This window comes from Aethina tumida, chromosome 2, assembly GCF_024364675.1.
Source record: "Aethina tumida isolate Nest 87 chromosome 2, icAetTumi1.1, whole genome shotgun sequence".
Classification (NCBI taxonomy): domain Eukaryota; kingdom Metazoa; phylum Arthropoda; class Insecta; order Coleoptera; family Nitidulidae; genus Aethina; species Aethina tumida.
Window position 1 is genome coordinate 34,845,587 of NC_065436.1, and position 24,489 is coordinate 34,870,075.

The following is a 24,489-nucleotide window of genomic DNA, read 5'->3' on the forward strand; positions in this document are numbered from 1 at the left end:
GAAACGTGCCGATAAAAAAAGTACGCTTGCACGAGTGAAATTAAAGTTCACATGAATTAGTTCTGTATACGCGATGACGACAAAAAAAAATCGCCGCTGCTTTCTTGGTTTTTATCGCAGGCAATTTTCGTAAATGTCGTAACGGGCGTTATGCAACTTTACGGGAGGGAACGTGGGTGATTTACTTTCTACGATTCCGTACCTAAACGGAATGTTCGAAGACGAGGTGAAAGTTGACTTCTATACGGATTGGTAACATCGTTAAACCGACAATTACCAATCGCAATTATGTACGTACAAAACGGCCGGGTCCGTGCAAGACAGCAAAACAACAAAAACCATCGTTGTGAGCTAATAAAACGACTTTTAATGTCAGCTATATAGACACGTGACCCGCCACAATATCCTCACAGTTGCATTTTTATTACCGTTGTCCAAAGGCCAAAGTTTACGACGCCCTTTGCATAATCCTTTGTCAGTCGTCATATTTGCCATATGGACGTTTTCCGAATTGAACGTTGAACAGTTTTACGATGATAACCATGTAATAAGTTATTATGACAGTCGTAAAATTGGAGAATGAGCGGATACGTTCCAATTGTCGCTGATAAACGATGGAATGTTTATGGAAGAAGAACCGTGAGTGTGTAAATTTCTGTAAATTAAGCGAGTTTATAGTTGTTCACGTTTAAACTTGTCTATCCTTTGCAGTTTTGCCTTTTATTATCATTATTGGTATTGTTAGATAAATTTGCATATTGGAGCGAAAATGTAGATTGAGGGCAACAGAAAAACTGCATAAATTACAAATAACACGGAAGAAATCGAACTGGGTTAATATCTAGTGAAGAGCAGCACGGAAACAACAGGATGTTCCATTTTTGACCTTAATCTAAATTTAAACCAATATAAAATATATACCAAAAAATAATATATAAAAGTGAGAAACTATTTTGTCCTCATCGTAACAGTACAATAAACCATCATAATTATTAATTATAAAAATTATATTTTTTTTACATGGTATCCTTTAAAGAAAAAAGTTTGTTTATATTACAAATAAAATTCACAAATTAAATATTTTTGGAGCCCTGTAGCAAAAATCAACTAATTAGGGAGACCCTAAATTGTTAAAATATTCGCAAAGGAAGGGTAAAAAGTGTATGTTGAGGATAAATAGCCAAAAATTGTTGGGCAACAATCTGCCCGTTTATCGATCGACATTCAAAATTTTAATTAAACGAACACCTTTCTAAACATCCTAAATAATAAATTGTGCAACGACTATTTATCAGTCTTTTGTTAAGCGCCTCGCCTCCTTTTTTATAATACAGCAGACGAAAATTCTATATTGCAAAACTCCGAAATTAATAAAAATGAACTCTCGACTTGACGAAAAATACATCACCTTTATCAGATGTAATACTATTTTAACGACGCGTGATTAATCGTGCTAGTTTTCGGTACAACTAGTCCTTTGTGCAATCAATTTGATGGCGGACAGATCCAGGTCGCATTTTTTTTTAAAAATGGGCGTTAAACGTATTAGACATATCAGGGGGATAGTATGTCAGTCCTTTTTTTTTTGGGCGTGGATACGAATTTTAATTGTAATGGGTAATTACGGTCTGGAATTTTTATTATTGGCACAGCAGTAGAACTAATTATCGTGTCTCGATGTGTAATCGAAATTCCTTTTTTTATTTGCCCATTATGACATACTACAACATAAAAAGTGTTGTACGGATACAATGTGCCACTTACAAAAAGCAAATAAACTACTGTTTTACTTGGAAAGCATTATCGTACAGGAAATCACAAGAAATAACCTATTTAAAGAGATTTTTCGACCACTTAAAATATCATCATTTTATGTATTATCAACAATATATTTATTTATATTTTATAAATTATATATTCAAGGCAATGAATGAATATTAACAAATTATAGAGCTGAGACAATTAATTGTAGAATCCTGAAGAAAAAACTCTATAAGATTAATTTTTCTATTTAAAAATCAAAAAAATTATAAGTGTTAACCAAAAAATGATCAGAAAATCGCAATTATAAAAATATTTATCTTGTTACAAATCATAATATACTTTCTTGTATTAATTTGTTAATTAAAAAGTCGAAATATTATATACAAAATTAAACAAAAAATGATTAAGAATTCAGAATGATAAAAATCAAAAAATCATCATTATCAAAAAAAAAGCAATGCTATTACAAAAACGGATTAGAAATTCAGAATTAAATAAAATATTTAATATCCTGTAATATTACTATAAAAGAAATTTAATAAAAAAATGGTTATAAATCAAAAATTATATCTAAAAAGTATTTTATTATAAATAATAAAACAAGACAAGTTACAAGTGATTCTGGTTTTATCTATGTTGTTAAAATATATATAAAAAAATCGAATTCATTTTCATTTTGCGAAAATAATATGTGTTCAATTCAAAACAAAATAATTCAAGAAAACATTTAAATTAAATTTAGCCAGTATTAGTTTGTGGTGTAACATTGAGGAAAATCGTGCAAACAAACAACCGGCATAAGTGCATAAATCGAGGATGACGGAAGACGCATCGCGGTGCATAACTTGCGACTTAACAAATTCCGAAATCTCCCGTTCAAAGTTCAAATTGTGCAATTTAATGGCGCACGCCCTCGCCACACCTGATGCCATCGCTGAAACAAAACGCCTCTCCACCTCTCTGGCTCGAACCTGAAGGACTGAACGAAAGTGTTAAAGGCACGATGTCCATTATTTTACCTCGAGTGTTACCGGTTAATATGTTGAACGATGAAAAAATAGCGTAGGAACAAATAGCCACATTTAATAGCCATTTCATATTTTGGTGGATGCGCCTGTTTTATTGTAACATTTTTACACATATTTTAAAAAATATATTCCATTTTCGAGATAATAAATATAAATTAATATATCACAAATTATATATTTTAGTTAATAGTTTTTTCAATATTCTAGAGATAAATTCAATTATAGTTTCTAATTGAAGTAAAAGTTACATATGTTATCTGTAATATTAAAATATTAAATAGATACACTTTTATTGAGGCAACTATCTTATCTTATGCAAGGTAAGAGAGTGCTTGCAGAAAGTTTTAATGTTTGTTAAAAAACTGATAAATAAAAATGATTTACGTTTCCAATTTTGCGAAAAAATAAGTTCTCGATGGTCGGGTTAAATTATTAATTTGAGAGTCGATTAATAAACGTCAGTACATTGCACAACCGTTTTCGGTGCCTTCTTGCAGCGCTTCCTCATTAAAATCACCCGCAAACACGCCAGACTTCGAAACCGCCACAGAAGAACAGAAACTTTAATAACATTATGTGTACAATGCGGCGAGGAAATGAAGTCGGCCTCGTCCTCGGCGACGCGTCGTCTTCATCTAACGAACCCTTTTAATTAAGTTCCCTCCCGCGTTTCTTTTTGTGCATTTCCTTTTGTACAACGAAATCAAAAAGGAGAAAAAAATGGGAAAATAACGAAGAACCCATACGTGCAGCGATGTCTGCGTCCGGACGTCACGAGCTCACGTTTCGCCGTGCTCATATACATGAGCCCCGTAATACCCCGGCAATAAATGTCACGATCTTTGCGGGTGGCGACGACGAAATTAAGGAAATATCGGCGATTTATCGGCGACGTGAAAACGACAAGGCGAAAAAAATCTGGTTCCTTTTTTTATTCTCTAACAGCGATTTAGTTCTTGCTCAATTCGGTTGTGGTTTGTTTTTCGACAGGAAAACCGATAGTCAATTTACGGATTACAAAATCGGGTTTGTTTACTATAATGGGACGGTAAATTATTCAAATGGTTAAATTTAAATGCAATCGCAGGAACAGTTAAGTCCAACTGTATTTATGGTTTGCCAGGTAAATGAATCAAAGACTGCAACCACGATTAAGTTTTGATCGCTGCCGTGCATTCGCAACGTTCCGTTCTTTTTAAGAACAAGGTTGTGAATGCTGTAAAATATGCATTTTTCAACAAATAAGTGTAAAAACAAAAGATAAAATATTTTAATTACCAACTACTATACAAGTAATAATTTCTTTTTCTAACATACCGATGCTAATGTCAGTTTATTTAGTGTCTATTTTTATTCAATGTTTAAGCTTAAATTTTATTTTCAACTCCAGTTTAAGACAATTTTATAAATAATAAACCAATGTTACCATTCATAAAACTAATACAAATAATCAATTCTTACAATTAATTCTTGTATTATTTCATAGAAATATTCTCAAATGACTATTCATCCAATAATTGATGATGATGATTTAATTTACCTAAATTTGAGACCCACTATACTGATACTTATATCAAAATACTTATTTATTATTAATATTTATTTTCATTCAATGATTAAGATTAAATTTTATTTTCTAAATCTAAATTCAGACTTTTTATAGAGATTAAATCAGTGCCACAAATGTGGCAAAATCAGTGATTTTAATTTAGTAGAAATTATTATAAATAATAATTACATTACATAAAATATTAAGAAATGTAATAATTAAGATTCATGGGAGTTAGAGATATATCGATGCTAAAGTCAAAATATGTATTATTTATTTTCATTCAATGTTTAAGATTAAATTTTATTTTCCAATTCCAAATTAAAACTTTTATATAGAGAATAAACCTATTCTTTCAATCATATAACATGAATTTAGTAAAAACTGTTATAAATAATAATGACATTACACGAAACATTAAGAAATGTAATAATTACGATAATAGCGATTATCTTGTATTATTTCATAGAAATGTTATCAAATTGCTATATCAGAAAGAATTATTTCATAATGAATTGATATGGCTGTTAGAGTCCTACTATACCGATGCTAATGTCAAAATATTTAATATTTATTTTCATTCAATAATTAAGATTAAATTTTATTTTCCAACTCCAAATTAAGACATTTTTATAGAGAATAAAGTAATGCCTTCAATCATGTGACTTGAAACTATTATATAAATAATAATGATATTAAAAAATATAATAATTAAGACAATTACGATTAATTCTTTTATTATTTCATAGAAATATTCTCAAATACAAGAAATAATTTATTTCGTAATTATTTGATGTAAGGAAGTTACAAACATACTTTACCGACACTAATATCATTATATTTAGAATTTATTTCTATTAAATGTTAAGATTAAATTTTATTTTCTAAACCTAAATTCAGACTTTTTATAGAGATTAAATCAATGCCACCAATGATGTGACTTTAATTTAGTAGAAATTATTATAAATAATAATTGCATTACATAAAATATTAAGAAATGTAATAATTAAGATTCATGAGAATTAGAGATATATCTATGCTAATGTCAAAATATGTATTATTTATTTTATTCAATGTTTAAGATCAAATTTTATTTTCCAATTCCAAATTAAGATATTTATATGGAGAATAAACCAATGCCTTCAATCATATGGCATGAATTTAGTAAAAACTATTATAAATAATAATAACATTACATAAAACATTAAGAAATGTAATAATTAAGATAATAGCGATTAATTCTTGTATTATTTCATAGAAATATTATCAAATTGATTTACCAGAAAGAATTATTTCATAATGAATTGTTATGGTTAAGTTAGAGACCTACTATACCGATGCTAATGTCAAAATATTTAGTAATAATTTTTATTCAATGTTTATGGTTATATTTTATTTTATAACTCCAAATTAAAACATTTTTGTAGAGAAGAAACCAATGCCTGCAATCATATGACTTGAATTTAGTAGAAACTAATACTAATATAAATAATAATGGCATTGCATAAAATATTTAAAAAATATGTATTTAAGATATTTGATGGTAAATTAGTAAGTTAAAAATTTACTCATCAATGTTAATGTCAAAGTGTCAAGTATTTATGTTTTACTTAAAAATTAGAAATAGAAACTTTTATGACCAGAACAAAGGATAAAACTAAATCTAAAGTATGACTTTTGATTAGCAGAAATAATTATAAACAATATTTGAAAAAAAAATAATAATACAATAATTATGATCATTGGTGGTAACACAATTTGACATTAGTGTCGGTAAAATAGATATTTCAAATAACACATTGTAATAGTATAATCAGAATATAACTGTTTATGCAATTTATTTACAAAAACATGTATGAACAAAAAAGAATTATCGAATTTAAACCACATTTAACTTACTCCACAAAGCAGCCACTTTCCAACTCACCTGCAATAATAAAATTAATTAAATAATCATTTATGCAATCGTTATTCTAGTACGGGAAACACTTTTAAACGTCCCGATTTGGGCATTCCGTCCCCAACTACCTAATCGTACGCAAAAAAAAAAAATGAACGGTCAATTCAGCGCATCAGATTAGGCTAATTGCGACGCGGCATTGTTTAAGTTGGAGATTAAGTAACAACGCGGGCGCGATTTCACTTTTTACAGTTACAAACTAGAACGGGAAATCGTAATGGGCATTAGCGACCGTACAATCCGCATAGTATATATATAGTTCGGATGCGCAGCGATTTACGCTGATTCGGATCGTTTATCTGCGCGGTGGAATTTGCATGGCTCGGAATTAGAAAAGCGACTGTTTTACGCGTCGCCAACCAAATCCTCCGGTGTGTGTGAAATTTCGCACCAATTAGAATATTTCACGGGCGCCTTCGAAACGATCTGTTTAACACAGAATTATCTACGATTTGCACAGTTATTTTGTTTTACAACGGTTCGATTATGGATTCATTTTAACGGTTCGGTAATTAAAATCCGAAATTGGTTGCTATAAGTATTTCCTAACCAGGTGGGGCAAAACTATTCGAGTGTCTAAGTGACCAGAGCTCAATATTTTTATGACGTCGGTTAAGAATATACAAATATCTATTAGATTTCTAAAAATTGTACTAACGTTTATATTTAATTTTTTGTAAATTATGTCAAAGCTACCAACTATCGTTGGTATATTTGTGTAAATGTGTATTTTTTTGTTTCATATAGACCATAATTCAATTTGCCTTTAAAATATTGAAAAGTTAGGATTTCTAAAAATACACAATTTGAAATATTTGATATAGTCGTCTATGAAACATATGTTAAAGCTAACAATTACAGTATCTCAAAAAATATATCTTCTTAAAGTTTCGAGATAATGTGTATTTTTTTATTTGAAATAGGAACCATAATTCAATTTGCCTTTAAAATGTGAAAAAATGTCATGATTTCCAAAAATACTTAATTTGAGATATTTAATAATGGAAAATATGGAAACTTTTACCAAAAATATATCTCCTTAAAATTTCGAGATAAACAAAATTACACAATATGAGATTTATTAAATTATCTTTACTTTTAATATAAAATATTTCTTATTGAAATTTTGAGATATTTGATTTTGACATATGGAAACTATATCAAAGTTACCAACTTATTACTAAAAATACATATTTTCTTAAAATTTCGAGATAACAGCGTATTTCTTTTATTTTAAATAGAAACCGTAATTCAATCCGTTTTTAATATAGTGAATAAGTCATTATTTACAAAAATTCACAATTTGAGATTTATTAGATTATCGTTACCTATAATATAATATTTCTTATCAATTTTGAAATACTTAATATTGTCGAAAACTATGTCGATATAATCAATTTTTTACCAAAAAATATATCAACTTAAAATTTCGAGACAAACAGTGTATTATTTTTATTTCAAATAGATATTCAATATCCTTTTAAAATGGTGAAAAACTCATTATTTCCCAAAATACACAATTTGACAGAATTTCAAATAAAAACCATATTACAATTTTCCTTTAAAATGGTGAAAAAGTTATTATTTTCAAAAATTCACAATTTGAGATATTTAATATTGTGGTTTACTAAAAAATATATTTTCTTAAAATATCAACCGTAATTCAAGTTGCCTTTAAAATGGTGAAAGTCATTATTTAAAAAAATACATAATTTGAGATTCATAGAATATCTTTACCTATTTTTTATAGGTAATATTTTGAAATATTTAATATTGCCGCCAAAGTTAAATATAAAATGTATATATTTATTATCTTTACCTAGAATATTTCTTATCAAGGTATTTGATATAATATGTATTTAAATATGGAAACAATGTTAAAGCTGCCAACTATCTCAAAAAATATACCTACTTAAAATTTTCAGATAAAATGTGTATTTTTTAAAATAGAAAACACATTTCAATTTATCTTTTAAATCTCGGAAACAGTCATCTCCAAAATACACGATTTTAGACATTTTATATAATCTTTACCTACAAAATATTCATATTTCTAATAAATTTTGATATATTTAATTGTTGTATGAAATATGGTACCTCAAAAATATTTATGGGAAGTTTTATTTTAGATTTAAAAGGCAAATTTTGTCTCGAAATTAAAAAAAAAATCGTCTCAAAAACAAATAAATGAATAAAAAAATCATTACACATCCTTATATATTCATTTCAGACACGATTTAAAAAAAATGTGCTGTGGATACTTTAGTCAATTTTTTTTTATATCGGGCTGACATAGAAATAGTTCTAATAGTCAAAATCAATCAATTTGAAACACCTTGCATGTTGTTTAAAGTACAACTATAATTAGTTTTGGTGGCTAAAACTTCAGCCACAACTACCCACATGACGCGGTCGATTATTAATTACCATTTAATAATCACGCCTCAGGTCATGAAAAAAATCCGACAACAGAACAAAACTGACTGGCAACCTTTAGAAAAAAAACATGAATAAACAAAAGTACCTCGCGGCTTAATTGTTGAATACAATATCAATTTATTTTTTTTCACTCGAACATTGACAAAGTGCACGAAAACTGGCTAATTAACTGTGGCGTCGGTAACTGTGTAATTTTCATTTGAGCGAAAAATTACATATCTACGTGGTACGTTAACAGTATACCAGTGTACACGTTAACCGGTAACGGAGCGAATCTGCGCGGACGCCAGGTGCAAGATGGATTTTTCAAAAAGCGGATAACCAACGTCTTTTAGGAAATATCGGACGATGGAAGCGACCAGCATGTACGGCGCATTCTTTCGCTGATTTATTGGAGCCATTAAAGTGCGATAATCAATATTAATTCGTATTTGATGTAATTATTTCGATAAATTGCTAATAAATAACTGGACGCCGAGATAATAACGATTAAATAAATGCTACGGAACACATGTTAATACGAATATAATTTGTAATATTATAGCTAGTTTAAACATTAGAGTCGGGCCGATTTCCGATGGGGATGTCGTTAATAAAATGAACAAAGAGAACGGATGTATACAAGATGGTTCACTTAAGATAGAAATCCCTGTAATAATGAAAATATGATGAATAATGATAGACAACATAAAAATAAATAAAATAAGTATAGAAAAAATAATGTATATTCCTGTTCCATTCTTTCCAGTGTCTAATAAAATATAATGTATGATATAATTCATTGTATGGTCCATTTAAGATCTCGATTTTAATGAATAATGGCTCAAAAGACAATGTTTCTTTTAAAAATGTGACCTGTATCATATGACACGTACACTGGACGTCTTTCAAAGTGAATAATTAGAATTTCCTAGATTAAATTTAAAGATATTTTCAATACCTTTTATTTTGACTCGTAATAATACTTGAATATTTGATTATTGATTTTATATATTTAATAGACATAAAAATAAACAACATTCCATTTTTTGTAAAATTCTTAAACACATTTTGTGAATTTGAATGCCTTTATTTGATTCATCCTTAATGCAACGGCAATCTAGAAATTTAACTCGTAGTGAGCATGCTCAAGTGGGTGTTTTAGTGGAAGAAGGTTGGAGTTACCGCAGGATAGCTGAAAGGTTTGGTGTATCCCATACATCCATTTCCTATGAGTTACAACGCTACATGGAGACTGGTTACCATACTAGGAGACCAAGTGAGGATAGAAATCGTGCTACAACTCCTGTTCAAGATGATTTTATGAAATCGTGCTACAACTCCTGCTCAAGATGGTATTTTGAGACTTTAAGTTTGAGACAACGGTTTGTGAATACAAGAAGATTACAGTCTCAGTTAGAAAAAGTATAAGGGGTTCGAATAAATATTGAAACTATTTGACATCTTAAGGAAGTTAATTTGTAACTCTGTGTTGTTTCTGCTCCAGGCCCGACCTTAACCATGAATCATCGCAGAGCCTAGCTAAATGTTGTTAGATAGCATGTGAATTGGATAGAAGCGGATTAGGAGTGAGTTTTGTTTACAGATGAATTTAGATTTTACCTGAACACAAGCGATAGACGTTTTCATGTGTTTTGATTGCCAAATGAACGATATGCACAATGTAACTTCGTAAATACCACCTTATTTGGTGGGGACTCAATTATGGTGTGGGGAGGCATTTCTGTAACAGCTCTTACTGACTTGGAGGTAATAAATAATTAGAACCTTAATGCTGAGCATTGTGGACATTCTAGAAGAACATGTCGTGCCATATGTCCTTTTTATAGGTCCAAAATTATCTTACTGGTGTTGGAATTAATGCTATGGCCTGGCTTTAAGAAAACCAATATTTTTAAGATTTTTTTATATCAATTATAAATAAAAACCTATTTTTAATTAAATATATATAGAATGTATACGATTATTTTCCCGTGTTTACAAAATATTAATAATTAAAACGATATTTCTTTCAAATTTTGACCACCTATTTTAGTAAAACCTTGTATATTTTTGGAATGCTTGATTTTTTCCAATATTTTAAAGGCAAATTTTGTTTTGACCTCGTATAATAATTTCTATACAAAAAGAACCTTTTACTTAAAGAAAATACGTGTTAAACAATGAAAAAAAAATTTGCCTAATACCCAGCTCACAGTCCAGACCTTAACCTAATGTCTAGATCATTCTTGGGAGAGGTTTAATGTCTGAATAATTTGGAGGTTGTAGAACATCTTTTACTCAAAATTTGGGAGAATTTGGATCACAATGATGTTTGAACCTAGACCATGTCCAAATTTTTATTTTTTATGAAGTCTAATTTCGTTAATTTTTAATTCTTTTTAGAAACACAACATTTTTAAATAAATATACAAAGAGAGTATTCGTTTATTTTTCCCGTTTTCTGAAAATATTAATAATTTCTTGGAACAGTGTATCTTTGAAATTCCGCCAGATATTTTGATGTGCTACATTTTTTGATGAATTTTGGCATATATTCATTTTGAGTAGTTAAAAAATGCTCCAATCAATTTTTCCCATTGACTTTTATAGACTTCCATCAGTAACACAGAAAATAATATTTATGACATGCAAAGAGTTATCGTTGCCTATCTTTTTGGCTATTATTCATTATGTTAGGGTTATAAACAAAAAAGTTACGAGCATACTTTCATCTTCCAACACTTTATTACCGACTTCGCCATCCCAAATCGGCTATAAATTTATAAGCCACCACGGAAGCTGGACAAACAACCGACGAAATTTCGACTTCCACTTAACCACAACAATTAGCTGTTGCATAATTTTCCAATCAATAAATTAGACATTAGAAGGAAAAAATACGAGTGCGTGACCAATAAACGCGATCGTAATCGTCGAAATTAATAGCCGGCCGATCGCCGCGATGAATAATAGTTGCGTACGATAAAAGAGCGTGTGTTACGTTAAACTTTCACTGGTCCCGATTCAATCAGAACGATGGGGCGTGGGAATGGCTCTACGGGCATCCGATCTTCGCGAATTAACAAGAAGGTCGGGCGCGTTATGGCATTTTTGCATGATCCCCGTGTGTACGGTATGTTCGTGTGCATGCTGTACCAGTCCGCGGTTCTGTACGGAAATGTACACATTAACTTCGTACAGATAGCCAGGTGCATTATTCGATGCTATCGTTATTGTTAGCGGGGGATTAATTTGCTACGTTCACGAAATGTATTAATTATGAACATGAAACGATGAAATAACGGGTTGTTAGATGCTACACATATCTTTAATCCGGCGATAGCCTCTTGCAATTTCGAATCGTGTTCGTGTGTTCGTAGGACGCACGGAAGAGTGTTGTTTGCCCCCAAAAGGGAGCCAAAATTGTTCCTTACATGTTTACATGTTTATTATCTAATAAACAATCAAGTACATACAATATTATCTTGAAATTCTTAACTTTTAGAGTAACTGTCTGTAGTTAAAAGTTTCTACATATATGTTAAAATTAAAACAGACTCAGATTAGGTAGATATAGATAAATAACAATACAATACAATACAGAGTGATGCACGTAATGTATTCATTAGAAGTTTATAGAGGACAAGAAAAGACATTGATTTGAAATATTAAAGCAATTACAACTTAATTTTCTAACTTATTTTGAACCATTTCAATTCCGGTTCAGCCAAAAGTGATATTAATATTCTATACATTTGTAAATAAAATGGTTATATCATGTCCTAACTAAATCCAATAGATTTTAAGTTATTAATTTTTTTTCAAAAATTTTGACAGATTGGTGGTCTAACTACAATGCCTGTAAAGTCACCAATTTTGAAGCTAGAAAGTTAATTTTTGGTTTACACATTAACCTAGGACCATCCTAGAATAAACCACTACTATTACTCCCAAATTTTATACAGGGTGTTCGTTATTTAAGTTTAATTTTGTGCAGTTTAAAACATCAATCACTTTGTGTCTGATAATACAATTATATTTTTGGTAAAATTCGAAGTTCGAACATAAACTATTGATATATAGTACAGATATTTTTATTGAATCATAATTTCGAAAAAAAGAAACAACTCAAAAACTATTGGGAATAGATATAGGTCATAGTACAGTTATTTTTTTGCAATTACATGTAGAATTTAAAAATTTAAAAATATATAGGGTGTTACATTGTTAACGACAAAGTTTTCACTTCCGACGAAACCAAAAATGAAATTCTGTTAAAAATAAAGTATAAAAGTAGTTCGAATCAAATAATGATTTCCCTAAAAATTCCAAATCAATACCTTTTTCCATTCTACATTAACTTATAACAAATTAATTAGATGAATCACTCTATATATTTATATTTATCTACATTAAATAAATAAAATAATAATGAACTGAAAAATATATATGAGAAGTACAACTATTTATTTTTAATATAAAAAACCTATTTTTGAATTAAAAATTATTGTTTAGAATTAGTTACATCTAAGTAGTCGTGTTAATAAAAGGCAAGACACCACAAGTTCTTGATACACTAATTGTTTTACTGAAAAAGTAATTACGGATAAAATAGGCATTAGATTACATAATCTAATTAGAACAAACAAGCTTTGCCTTTTACTCATGAATTTGTGTAAGGTTTTATATTGGTTAATTGTCCTAATACATTTCCACATCTTCTTATCGTAAGTCTTTTAAAGAACTTCTAGATTTTTTGCCCAAAAGCTTTTCTTATCATTTATTCTGAAATTCTCGGTATACTATTCAATTAGTTAAGAATTGTATCAACCAAAAACATGAAGTTATTTATAAATTTAAAAATTATACAATCATAAAATTTTATTTTTATTTAAAACATACAACGGGGAAAGATGAGGGAGGTTTTTTATCAGTAAATGTTAGAAGAATGTTTAAAGTTTACGTCAGTATAAAAAATTAGGGGGATGTTGGAAGGAATATAAACAAAACACGATTGGCAAAAATATACTTTTTTCCCCTGCATTACTTCTTGTTGCGTATTAATAAAATAATTTTCGTGAATTAAAATATGGTTTTATTACTTTCAATACTTGTAAGACGTTTAACAAAAACTCTAGTAAAAAATAATTTAAAAAAGAATTGAAAATAAATTGCCCCGAATATATTTTTTACGTGAAAGAAATGTTTCCTTGCATTCTAACCAGCTACAATTGATTTTTTGTAGCCAACTTGGGTGCAAGTACTCTTCTGGGGGACGTCCATAAAATAGGAACAAAAAAATTCATTTTGCCTGTCCCCTAAAATCATATAATTACAATAAAAAAATCTCGAGACAATGGAACAAAACAAAAAAGAGATCAGATGGGGATTTAAAGCAATTTACGAAACGAAAAACACACGACCGGTATAATAGAAACAATAATTCGGGCCGGTCTTACCTAACTTTTTCGTAGGCCTCCTGAGGGTGGACGGCGCCCTCATAACGGTCGGCTTGACGACGTAAGTTATGCTGCGCTTATGCGAAAGTCCGGACTTCTTCCGGCGCACCGGCCGCCTCCGGGGAACGGGCGACACGCCCTGCGGCACGTATGGCGACACGCACTTCGAGCTGCCGTCGTCGTCGTTGTCGCCGTCGCCGTCGCTGCTCGCCGTGCTGATCGAACCTTCGGAGGGGCACGGGAACGCGTTCGACGGCAGGTCGTAGTCGTCGTCCCTGAGACTGATCCGCGACATGCGGCCGCTGAGCGGCTGCTCGTCCGAAAAGTAGTCGAAGTCGCCGGGGAGGCTCTCGTACAGTCCCTCGTCGGCGCTTTCGTTCACGCTGGCCGAATACATGGAACTGTCGAAGGGGTTGAAGTTGCGGATCTCCCTCATGCCCGTTTTGAACGACTGTTTCTTGGTGATGGCCGTCTTTCGTTTCTCAGGCGGCACGAATATCATGGGATCTAGTTTTAAGGACCGCATAGACCTGGCAGGGCGACTCACCACCACCTGGTATAAATCGCTTCTGACGGTGCTGTTATTGTTCCTGCCTTTCTTAGTTTTGGCGCCTTTACCCTTTTTCTTCCTGCTGCTTCGTCTTCGCACTGAACTACGTTTTGTTTCTACTAAGGCACCACTTGTGCGCTTAAAGTAACCGTCTCTGCTAACGGAAAGTTTTGGCTTAGGCCGCTTTTTCCTGAAGAAACCTTTGGAAGTGGACGGCTCGAAATTTGAGTGGAAGTCGCTGAGTTTTGGAGCTGATATCGAGAAAGAAAATCCTGAATCCTTGCTCGAAAACAAACCGGTTGACGTAGTGTTGTTGCTAGTTGATGACAAAGTCCTAGCAACCGGAGGCGTAGGCCTCTTTTGCAGTCTGTTCAAGACAATCGGATCATCTCTTAGATCTTTCAAAGCGCTATCCAACGAATGGTGTACAGGGGCGGCGGAGCTAGAAGGTCTAGGCATTTCCAAACTTCTAGGCGCCATGACTTGTGGAGCATCCATCCAAATGCGACCCAAGCTAATCGATAAGGAACACATCTCTTCCGTACCCGAATCAGGCATCAGAGATGGTGACTGTCTTGACCTACGTCTGATCAACGGTGACTTCTTGACATCCACCGAGTCGCCCCAAGGAAACATTTCCACCGCCGAATCATTGCTTTCCTTGCGTTGCAGACTTGGACTCGGGTTTTTGGTTTTTTTCCTAAACACTGGGGAAGAGGAGAGTTGTCGGATGACTGGAGCCGGAGGTTGTATTTCATCGGAGGCAGGCACGTAAATAATTGTCCGCTCCGAGCCTTTAATCCCACTGGGGGTTGGCGCGTCATCCTTTCGTATACCCTTGAGCCACTGCCCGTAGGCTATTACACTTTGTCCCGGACCGCTTTTGGGGCTCGGTTTCGCCTTCGCGCCGCACTGCTCATTGTTAGTTTCACTCACAGAACTGCTGAGATCAATTTTATCCACCTGACTAGAGAAATCTCTCTTGGTGTCCTCAACGATAACGGTCAGTTCCTCCGTTACGGTTTGCGTGGCCACCTCGAGTTTGGGCAGGTGCTTCTTCTTGCCCCTGTCGAGGTAGCTCTTCCGGATCGAGATCCGTTTGAAGGAGTCGCTCCGCTTGAAGGAGGACTCCTTGTCCTTCTTCTTCCTGCCGGCGCCGACGAGACGCCGCAGGTTCTCGAAGGTGATAGGTTTCATTCTAGCGGGCCTCCGGTGGGAGCGTGGGCGCGGTGCCCCGTCGTTGCCATGCCACGAAGGCTGTCATCGAGAGCGCGCGATCGTCGGATGACGGCCCGTTCGGCCGATGGCACTATCGCCGCGACATCGTTGCTGGCAGTCGCCCCGTTCCGACGAACCTACGGACAATTTATTCATTGAGCCGGGGTTATTAAATTCGCTGTGATCGCCCCAGGCGGATCGTGAATTTGCGCCAGTCATATCGTGCCGTCTTGCCACATCGTACCGATTGGATAGGAAACCGTTTTGTGCACTGTTGCGATTGTTACGGACGGCGTGCCATTCAATTTATGTTTGCGTTTGCACGTTGTACATTGCTAATGCCGGAGATGAGGGAAAAATTGTTGAATAACGCTGCAAAGCGTGGCAGATTATTGTTCATTATTTTATCATTGCTTCGAACATGCTAATCGGATCGTTAAGTGGCGAAACTTTTGTTGCCAACATCCAATTGTAATGTACTGGAAAACGTAGCCGCTCAAGAAAAAAAAACAATGTTATTCGTTCGAAAAACAACAGGTGGAATGGATGGCCGTTAAGAATTCAACGAGAACAAAGATAAAACCAACATCTTTTATGTATGAAATTGTTAGTTTCCAGGCGTGTAACAAATCGATAATTTGGGTTGCGGTCACAATGTCACAAACTTTTTTTCATTTCAAGATACAATTTCATGTAATAAATGTTATTTATTGTTTTGTTTTATTTGTCATTCCTGATCCTTCTTCAGATGAACACTGACAGAATAAATTAATAGTATGTCGTTGATGATAAACGAATGTCTCAAGTTTCGCGGTGAATTTTTAATTTTTTCTTCGTGGAATAAGATTATTATTTATCACAACTATCTGTGGAGAACTTTTGTATATGTACATAATGAGTATTTAATACTTTTTTATATGTGAAGGTTTGTTAAAAAGGTGAATGACTTATTCTCATCTACAGAATTCCTAAAATCAATATTGTACCAATAACTTACATTTCTTTTTCCATGATGTTAGTTTATTATTATGTGAAAACTAAATAAACACATTTTTTGAGTTTCGGAGTTTTTTGTTTAATTTAACTCATTCATTAGAAGAGACCGAAAAAATGTATAAAAAGGTATTTTTGGAGAATAATAACTCAAAAATTATTAGGTTGAGATATAGGACATGGTAAAGCCATTTTATTTGCAATTACATTTAATATTTAATTTAAAAATCTAGAAATGTACAGTGAGTTCTATTGAAAATAACCAAGTTGATCACTTCCGGCACAACCGGAAATGAAATGCTCAAGATAAATTAGAAAAGTAGTTTAAGTCAAGTTACAATTCCTATAAAAATTTCAAATTAATACCTCCTCCCGTTTTCCATAAACTTCTAATGAGTATGTTAATTGAATCTACCGTGTATAATATAGTTTATTATCTTGTATAAATGTATATCAAATTTAAAAATACTTATATGCTTTAAAATAGTTAAAAATATATATATAATGTATCTTATTCACGTCTCAACAGCGAAAATAAAGACTAGAACAAAACTTGATGTAAATTTTATTCTGGCAAATAGTTTATCATATTTTTCTTATTTCATGTAAGGGATTCCCATAACAAACATTGCTAAGCTTTCGTTTTCATCATGAGTTTAATATTTATAAGTGAAAACTAGATAAATAAGCAGTCTTATAACGGATAATTTATTTTAGCAATTCAAGGACTCTTTTTGCATGCCAATAATTAACATTTTTTTATATAAATCCGGTGTCAATTATTGAACGTACTAATCACAAGCGTGTCATGTACAGGTCTACTTTTTCGGTTTGTACATATGCAAATTGGAAATAAATTAATATTGATTGATTGGTTCTCAATTAAGGTTTTTTATTAAAACGAAACAATTTTATTTAAACTGACATTTAAGAAATGATTGGACGGTTATATTACATTCCTTTAACATGTTTTTAAAATGTGCACGATATAAATTCCTTCCACCTGAAAATAGTTATTAATCCAATCTTATAACATAATAAAACGTTAAAATTAATAACCGTAAATTAACGAAAATTCTTGTTTGAATAGAAAAAAATCTGAATGAAATTTGCGAACATTTTGACCGGACTAAAACACAATAAATATTAGAAAAGTCACGTTGGCGAAACGTTAATCCGAGGCGTGATCGGCTGCCGGCACCCTGCAGGAACCGTTACGACGTATCGACACCGAGCCGGCGACACAGAGAGATGGATGCACGGTCAAACGTTGCCTGTTTATTGACCTTTATGCAAGTTTTTTCATAAATCAACATCCGATAAATGGGTTTACGATTATTTTCAACTGCCGTTTCCTGCCGGAAAACCGTCGTTACATTTAACGAGTGGAAAAACAACGAAGCGTTCGTACCGGATTCATTTCGATTTTCGCACGAGGACGGATCTAATGGCACACTGACATAATCGTGAATTATGTCGGTGTTGTTTTCGGCTGAATTTATATTTGGACACGTTAATCATCGCGGATTCTTTTTAATAAGGATGTCAAGTAAGGCGGTATTAATTTCTTTGGCTTGATGTTTTATGCATGGCCTGTAGTATTTTTTTGATTAACAATTCAAATTAATGGTTTTAATATCTGACCTTCGGAAAGTTTAATGGGTTTTCCGACGGCGCAAATTATGCGTTGGGGATACCGGATCGTTTATAAACAGGACCCATAATAATATTTAAAAGACCACGACCATTTAAATGAGAAAAAACACCAGATACAAATACGAGTGTTTCGAGTGGAGGCCAACATATAAATCACTGAGGGGGAAGATGAGAAATATAGTTTCCGAAAGTCAAATGAAATGCAAATTCGTTGGAACGTGTATGTACTAGGTTTGTTGAAGCAAATTGTTTTGTTTGTTGTATTGGATTTGTTTCTTGTTCAAACCTTTTTAAACTATTTTCAGAAAAAAATGTCATTTTTAGCTGGTGATGGTCAACGCTTTACTGTGCGTCTTTTAAAGTAGATATTTTGAATTGAATTTAGCAGATTAAATAGATTATATATCTTATTTTGACCACTAATATTATTTGAATGTTTGTATCTCTAGACGGTACAAGTACATTAGACCTACTGTGAAGCATAATTTGGGGATGTTTTTCTGGGTCAACTGGTTAAGATAGGCCAGATAATGGATCGTTTCCTTTATCGTGACATACTGGGGAATCATATGCTTCCATTTGTTGAAGATAACATGAGTTTGAGGTGGGCTTCCAGCACGATAATGATCCGAAACATACATCCAAGTAAATTAAAGAATAGTTCGCTTCTCAAGGAGTACGTGTATTGTCTTGGTCACCACAAAGCTCAGACCTCAATCCAATTAAATGAAATTGATCGGAAAATCCATGCAAAAAGATATAAATATCGAGCGATTATAGCGAAAAGTTACTGAAATCAATGAATGATGTGTTTGGAAGTTTGGATTATGCTACTAGATCTAAATAAAGGAAGGCCAAATGTGCGCAAATTATGCGTGGTGTTGTCCAGAATATTTAAAAGACAACAAGACAAGCCATTCAAATTAAAAAAAGCATCCACAAATACGAGTGTCCTGTTTCGAGTGTAGGCCAAAATATAAATCACCGAGGTTGGAACAATGAGAAATATAGTTTCCGCAAGTCAAATGAAATGCAAATTCGTTGAAACGCGTTCGTACTACGCTTGTTGGGGGTTAAAATGGACGTTTGTTGATTTGGGATTAAAGCACTTTTCGCACCGTTTGTGCTTTTCGTCTGTTTGCTGAAAAAATATTGTTGTGTCGAGGTTTCCGTTTTAAATGTTAATTTAACTGTAAACACGTATAATTTAATCGTATTATAAAGGCGTGTGTAACATTTGAGATGAAGAGTTCGGATCATGCGAGCCGGTTCAGCGGTCCTGCAACTGGACTCTCTTCACTTTCAGTCGGTCTTCGAATCATCGAACAGTCCCGTCACGTGGCGCGTTGCAGGTTCGACGAACGAGCCAGCGGCGACCCACCCCGCGGCATTCCTAATTAAATAAATAATCCATCTGTGTAAAATTATAAATTCAATTCTGGCCGCGGAGCCGCGTTTATGTCGGTGCCGTTAGTCCGTTCTCCAGGCCATATGGCATCGCTGACCCAAGTCGGAGACATTCCCATCGACAACGGATAAATGCACACCAGATTTCAATCGTTAACAAATCGCAACCCTTCTATCACATATTCACTCGTAATCATTATAAATGATTCTAAAAATCATAATCAATTTTTTTAACATAAAATAGTTATCAGTCAGGTATGCAAAGGTAAATTAAATTAAATTATTATTAAATTTAAACTAATTATAATATTTTATCCATTTTAATGAGATCTTGCTAAGTTGAAAAAATTTTAAGAAAAGATAATGTAATTTATTTATATTTATTACTAAATATATAAAGATTCCTCAACAAAAAACAAATAAATGTTCAACAAAACATAATTATCAATTGTGATATATAAAAAACTATTATTTTACTTGTTTTAAAAAACGATTATTTAAGATAGGATAATTTAACAATTTTTTATTTTTATTTATTACTACAAGTATTGAGTTTTCTTAATAGGAAATAAGTAAATGTTCTTAAAAGGCAAGAAAACAATATAGTAATCAATTTTAGATATTGTTATTTTGCTTATTTTTCAAGAAATCTGCCATATTTAAAAAATATTTAAGATAAAAGATAATTTAAATAACTTTTAAATTTTATTTATTGCTACATATATATAGTTTTCTCAATAAAAAACAAGTGAACCTTCAACTTTACATGTTAAAAAACTATTGACTATTTTCATGAAATCTTGAATATTTAAAATAAAAAATAATTTTCATTAAAAACGAATGTTATAAAGTAATTATAAGATGTTTCATTAATAAAAGAATTTTTTATTCTAGGAAAATCAAGAAACAAATTAATTATTAATTTTTGATATGCACTCTGTCGCATATATGTAGAGTATCAAATTAAAAACAATAATCGTTTTACTAAAAGAGCGATTCTTTTTAATTTAGATTAATTTTATAATTTTAAGTGTGTAAACATTTTGTACCTCCTGTATATACGGATATCTTTATGATAATATATAATTTTTATATTACTTTTATTTCAATACAGTTCATATTTTAATTTATTTCTGTGTCCGACATCGTTCTTTAAAGCTAAAGCAGATACAAATTAAATATCAAATTGTAGAAATGTTCTGGAATGGTGAAAAGTAGAGTAAAATTACAGTCGGTCTCCCAAACGCAAGACCAACAGAGCCATGGACAAAATCAACAAAGAAGTTCTTCATTTCTGCAAAAAATAGAGCAACGAGACTAATTTTTGCAGTTTTCCGTTAAAAGTCGGTTCCAATTATTCAAATCTGATGGCATTTTATGGGAAGAACAATTAATGGAAGGTTTATTTCCAAGTACACTACACCTACTATGGCACAGTGGTGTAGCTGTTATGGTTTGGGGATGTTTGTCTGGGTTTGGTATAGACTCCCTGATTAATATATATATGGTATAATGGATCGTTTCGTTTATCGTGACATTTTGGAGAATAATATGCTTCCATTTATCGAAGATAACATGAGTGTATAATAGACACACGTCTAAATTAGTTAAAGAATAGTTCGCTTCTCAAGGAGTATGTGTAATGTCTTGGCCAGCACAAAGCCCAGACCCCAATCCAGTTGAACAATTTTGGAACAAAACTGATTGGAAAATCCATACAAAAGAATGAAGACTACGAATGATACTTAAGATACTAAAGGGAGGCTAAATTTCAATACACGTAAATCCACTAATAAACAATTATATTCCCATATTGGTTTACTGCATAACTGACAATAATATGGTTATTTAAACATAATTTATCAAGACAATGAGATTATGAGATAAAAGGCAATTTAATTTTTAAATTTTCTTTAATAATATTACGTTTAAATTATAAACAAATTAGTAAAAACAATTTCTTATACATTAAACATTATTTTGATCATTTTAGCAAAATTCGCTTATTTAAAGGTTTTCTAAAAAACTAAAATTTAATTACACAACCCTACGTACGATCTTGATATAAATTTCAGTTGATAATTATCAAGACATAAACGTCAAGATAAATATCAAGTTAATTTATCAATGAAAATTATCAGCGAACCCTGAGTATAAATCAGCTTGTCTATTTACGTGTACGAAGGGGAGATAAAAAACTAGTCGCGAGTTATTCTTTTAATAGGTCTAGACTTGTTTTTCTGTTTTAAGAGTGTGCTCCACTCACTCAGTTTTAAAAGGAGCGTAGAAGTTTTCAAACTCGAGATAACAAAAGGCAAGTAAAAAACCAGTACGGGATATGGTTTTCTTTCCACTTCGATTCAAAGGCAATCGGGTTTTAGCAAGTAACAAATTATCTAATTTATCTTGTCAAATTATGTAGTATTTTTGTTTACACATGGAAAAACTAACGACCGACCTTGCAGCAATTAGTTGCCCACACGGGCAAATTATTGACTGAAATCAAAAGTCGTGTCTGTGGTGTCGCGACACCCACGTGGTCCAGGTGAAAAAATGTGTGTCCATAATCGTGTGGGTGATCCAGTTTACGATATACCATGTGGGCACATACTTAACGACCGCACGAAAAAAATCGATCGTTTATTCAGACGTGTTTTACTATTACCTAATTGGATATTTGTTGTTATATTAATAACAAAAACGAACCAGCTTTTCGAGAGGTTCCCATAAACTGGTCAATAATTTACATTTCAATCAGCATAACGATGGGACTATTAATAAAATGCATGGGCGTCGTTAATACGAATAAAAATCACGTGCACACGGCAATTTATTATAAACAAAAAAAAAACAACAGGAACAATAACGAAGCGAAACGGATAATTACATCCAGATCGCATAATTATACATTGTCACTTGCTAATGACTGTTGTGATTCAGTTGGAAAAAATTCATTATACATAACTGCCCACACATGCCCATATAAAATGCATAATTAATTGAAACGTAAACAATGATAATCTTATTTGGAATGAACGGTGCCAGTTTTATTTATGCCCGATGCGAAAGATAAGTGGTTCAGCGTGGCACATAATTACCAGCTTGGAATGAGTTTATGTCGATGGTACGTACGGAAAATGATCGCATCATGTTTTATCGGCGATCGGACGACAACATTTCGAAAAAAGGATCCTATTTGTATTTGTGCCCACAGAAGTGATCTGATATTAAAACGTTATTCCCAGCGAAAAAAAATTTAAATTGCACATCCGAAGAATATTTATAACTCATGCATAAAGTGTAACGGAGGCATATTTCTTATTAAATTTATGGAGGCCGCTGTGAATAATTGAAAATGCCATAAGACTTATGGATTGCATTAATTCCACACTTTAAAGTTCATCGCTGTTCGTTGCATTTTATGTGCTTAAAAACTTTCTCCGATCGTTTTATTGTTCGTTTGTTAAACGACTCAAGGTTCTTGATATTATAGATTCCTCATCAAATTTAGTGTTGAGGGTTGCAAAGCAGAAATGGATGAGGTCCAAAAATTTAATCTCGCACTAGTTTACAAAAAATTGCTTGAAAACACATTTTTCAGACCGAACTCACCAAAATACCTCTAAATAAATTTCAAATTTATTGTTAACAAAAGTTACAAAAAATAATCATCATAAATTGATAATTATCTATGTAATTAGACTTTTTTTGATATAAGAAATATTGTTTGTTTATAGAATATTTTAAATAAAAGATAATTCAAATATATTTAGCAATTAATAAAAAAATTAAAAATTAAGATTTTTAACAAAAAACATATGAACATTCTAAAAATATTATTTTGCTTCTTGTGAAGTGATTTCATATAGATATAGATAAAAAATAAATTAAAGAATTCTTAAGTTTTCTTTATTAAAAAATAATAATAAAAATAACATAAATTTAAATAATTAAGTAAATAAAATAATACCATGTAATAGAGAAATCTGATTATTATTTTGTTTATTTAAACAAAATAATAATTTCATCGAGCTTTCTTATCGGTTAATATAAAAGGAGGCAAATTTAGAAACAGATTGCTAATAAGAAATGTAGAAATTTTAAACACAAATATGTATTTAATATGAGTAATGTTAAGTTATTCCTCTGTTCTATAAATTTTTTAAATTTTATGTTTAATGATTGATTAAATTATATTTTAGTCGAATTTTAAATATACACTCTACAAAAATTAAGCCTGATAATCCTTGATACCATCTGAACATAATTATCAAGTTAATTAGGCGTGTTAATTATTGATAAACTCTGATTGTTAACATAGAATGTATGTTAGAACAGACAATCCTCTTGACTTGATCCTCGACCAGTTCGAACCTCTCATTAACGGATCAATAATAAATAAGGTTATTAAATATACACAGTTTTGAATAATGAAAAGTTGCAGGACATCAATTCACGACCAGATATTAGAAACCGTTATGGCT

General features: G+C 31.8%; 1 protein-coding gene across 7 annotated transcripts in view; it reads right to left on the reverse strand.

Moving 5' to 3' along the window:
- Positions 1 to 24,489, reverse strand: part of LOC109606636 (disco-interacting protein 2) — a 111,018-nt gene that overhangs the window by 80,871 nt on the left and 5,658 nt on the right. For all 7 annotated transcript variants that reach the window (XM_049962376.1, XM_049962373.1, XM_049962371.1 and 4 more), the window contains exon 2: positions 14,182 to 16,086. In XM_049962376.1, coding sequence (XP_049818333.1) covers positions 14,182 to 15,928 — 1,747 coding nt within the window. In that variant the 5' untranslated portion in view covers positions 15,929 to 16,086. The remainder of the gene's footprint in view (positions 1 to 14,181; positions 16,087 to 24,489) is intronic.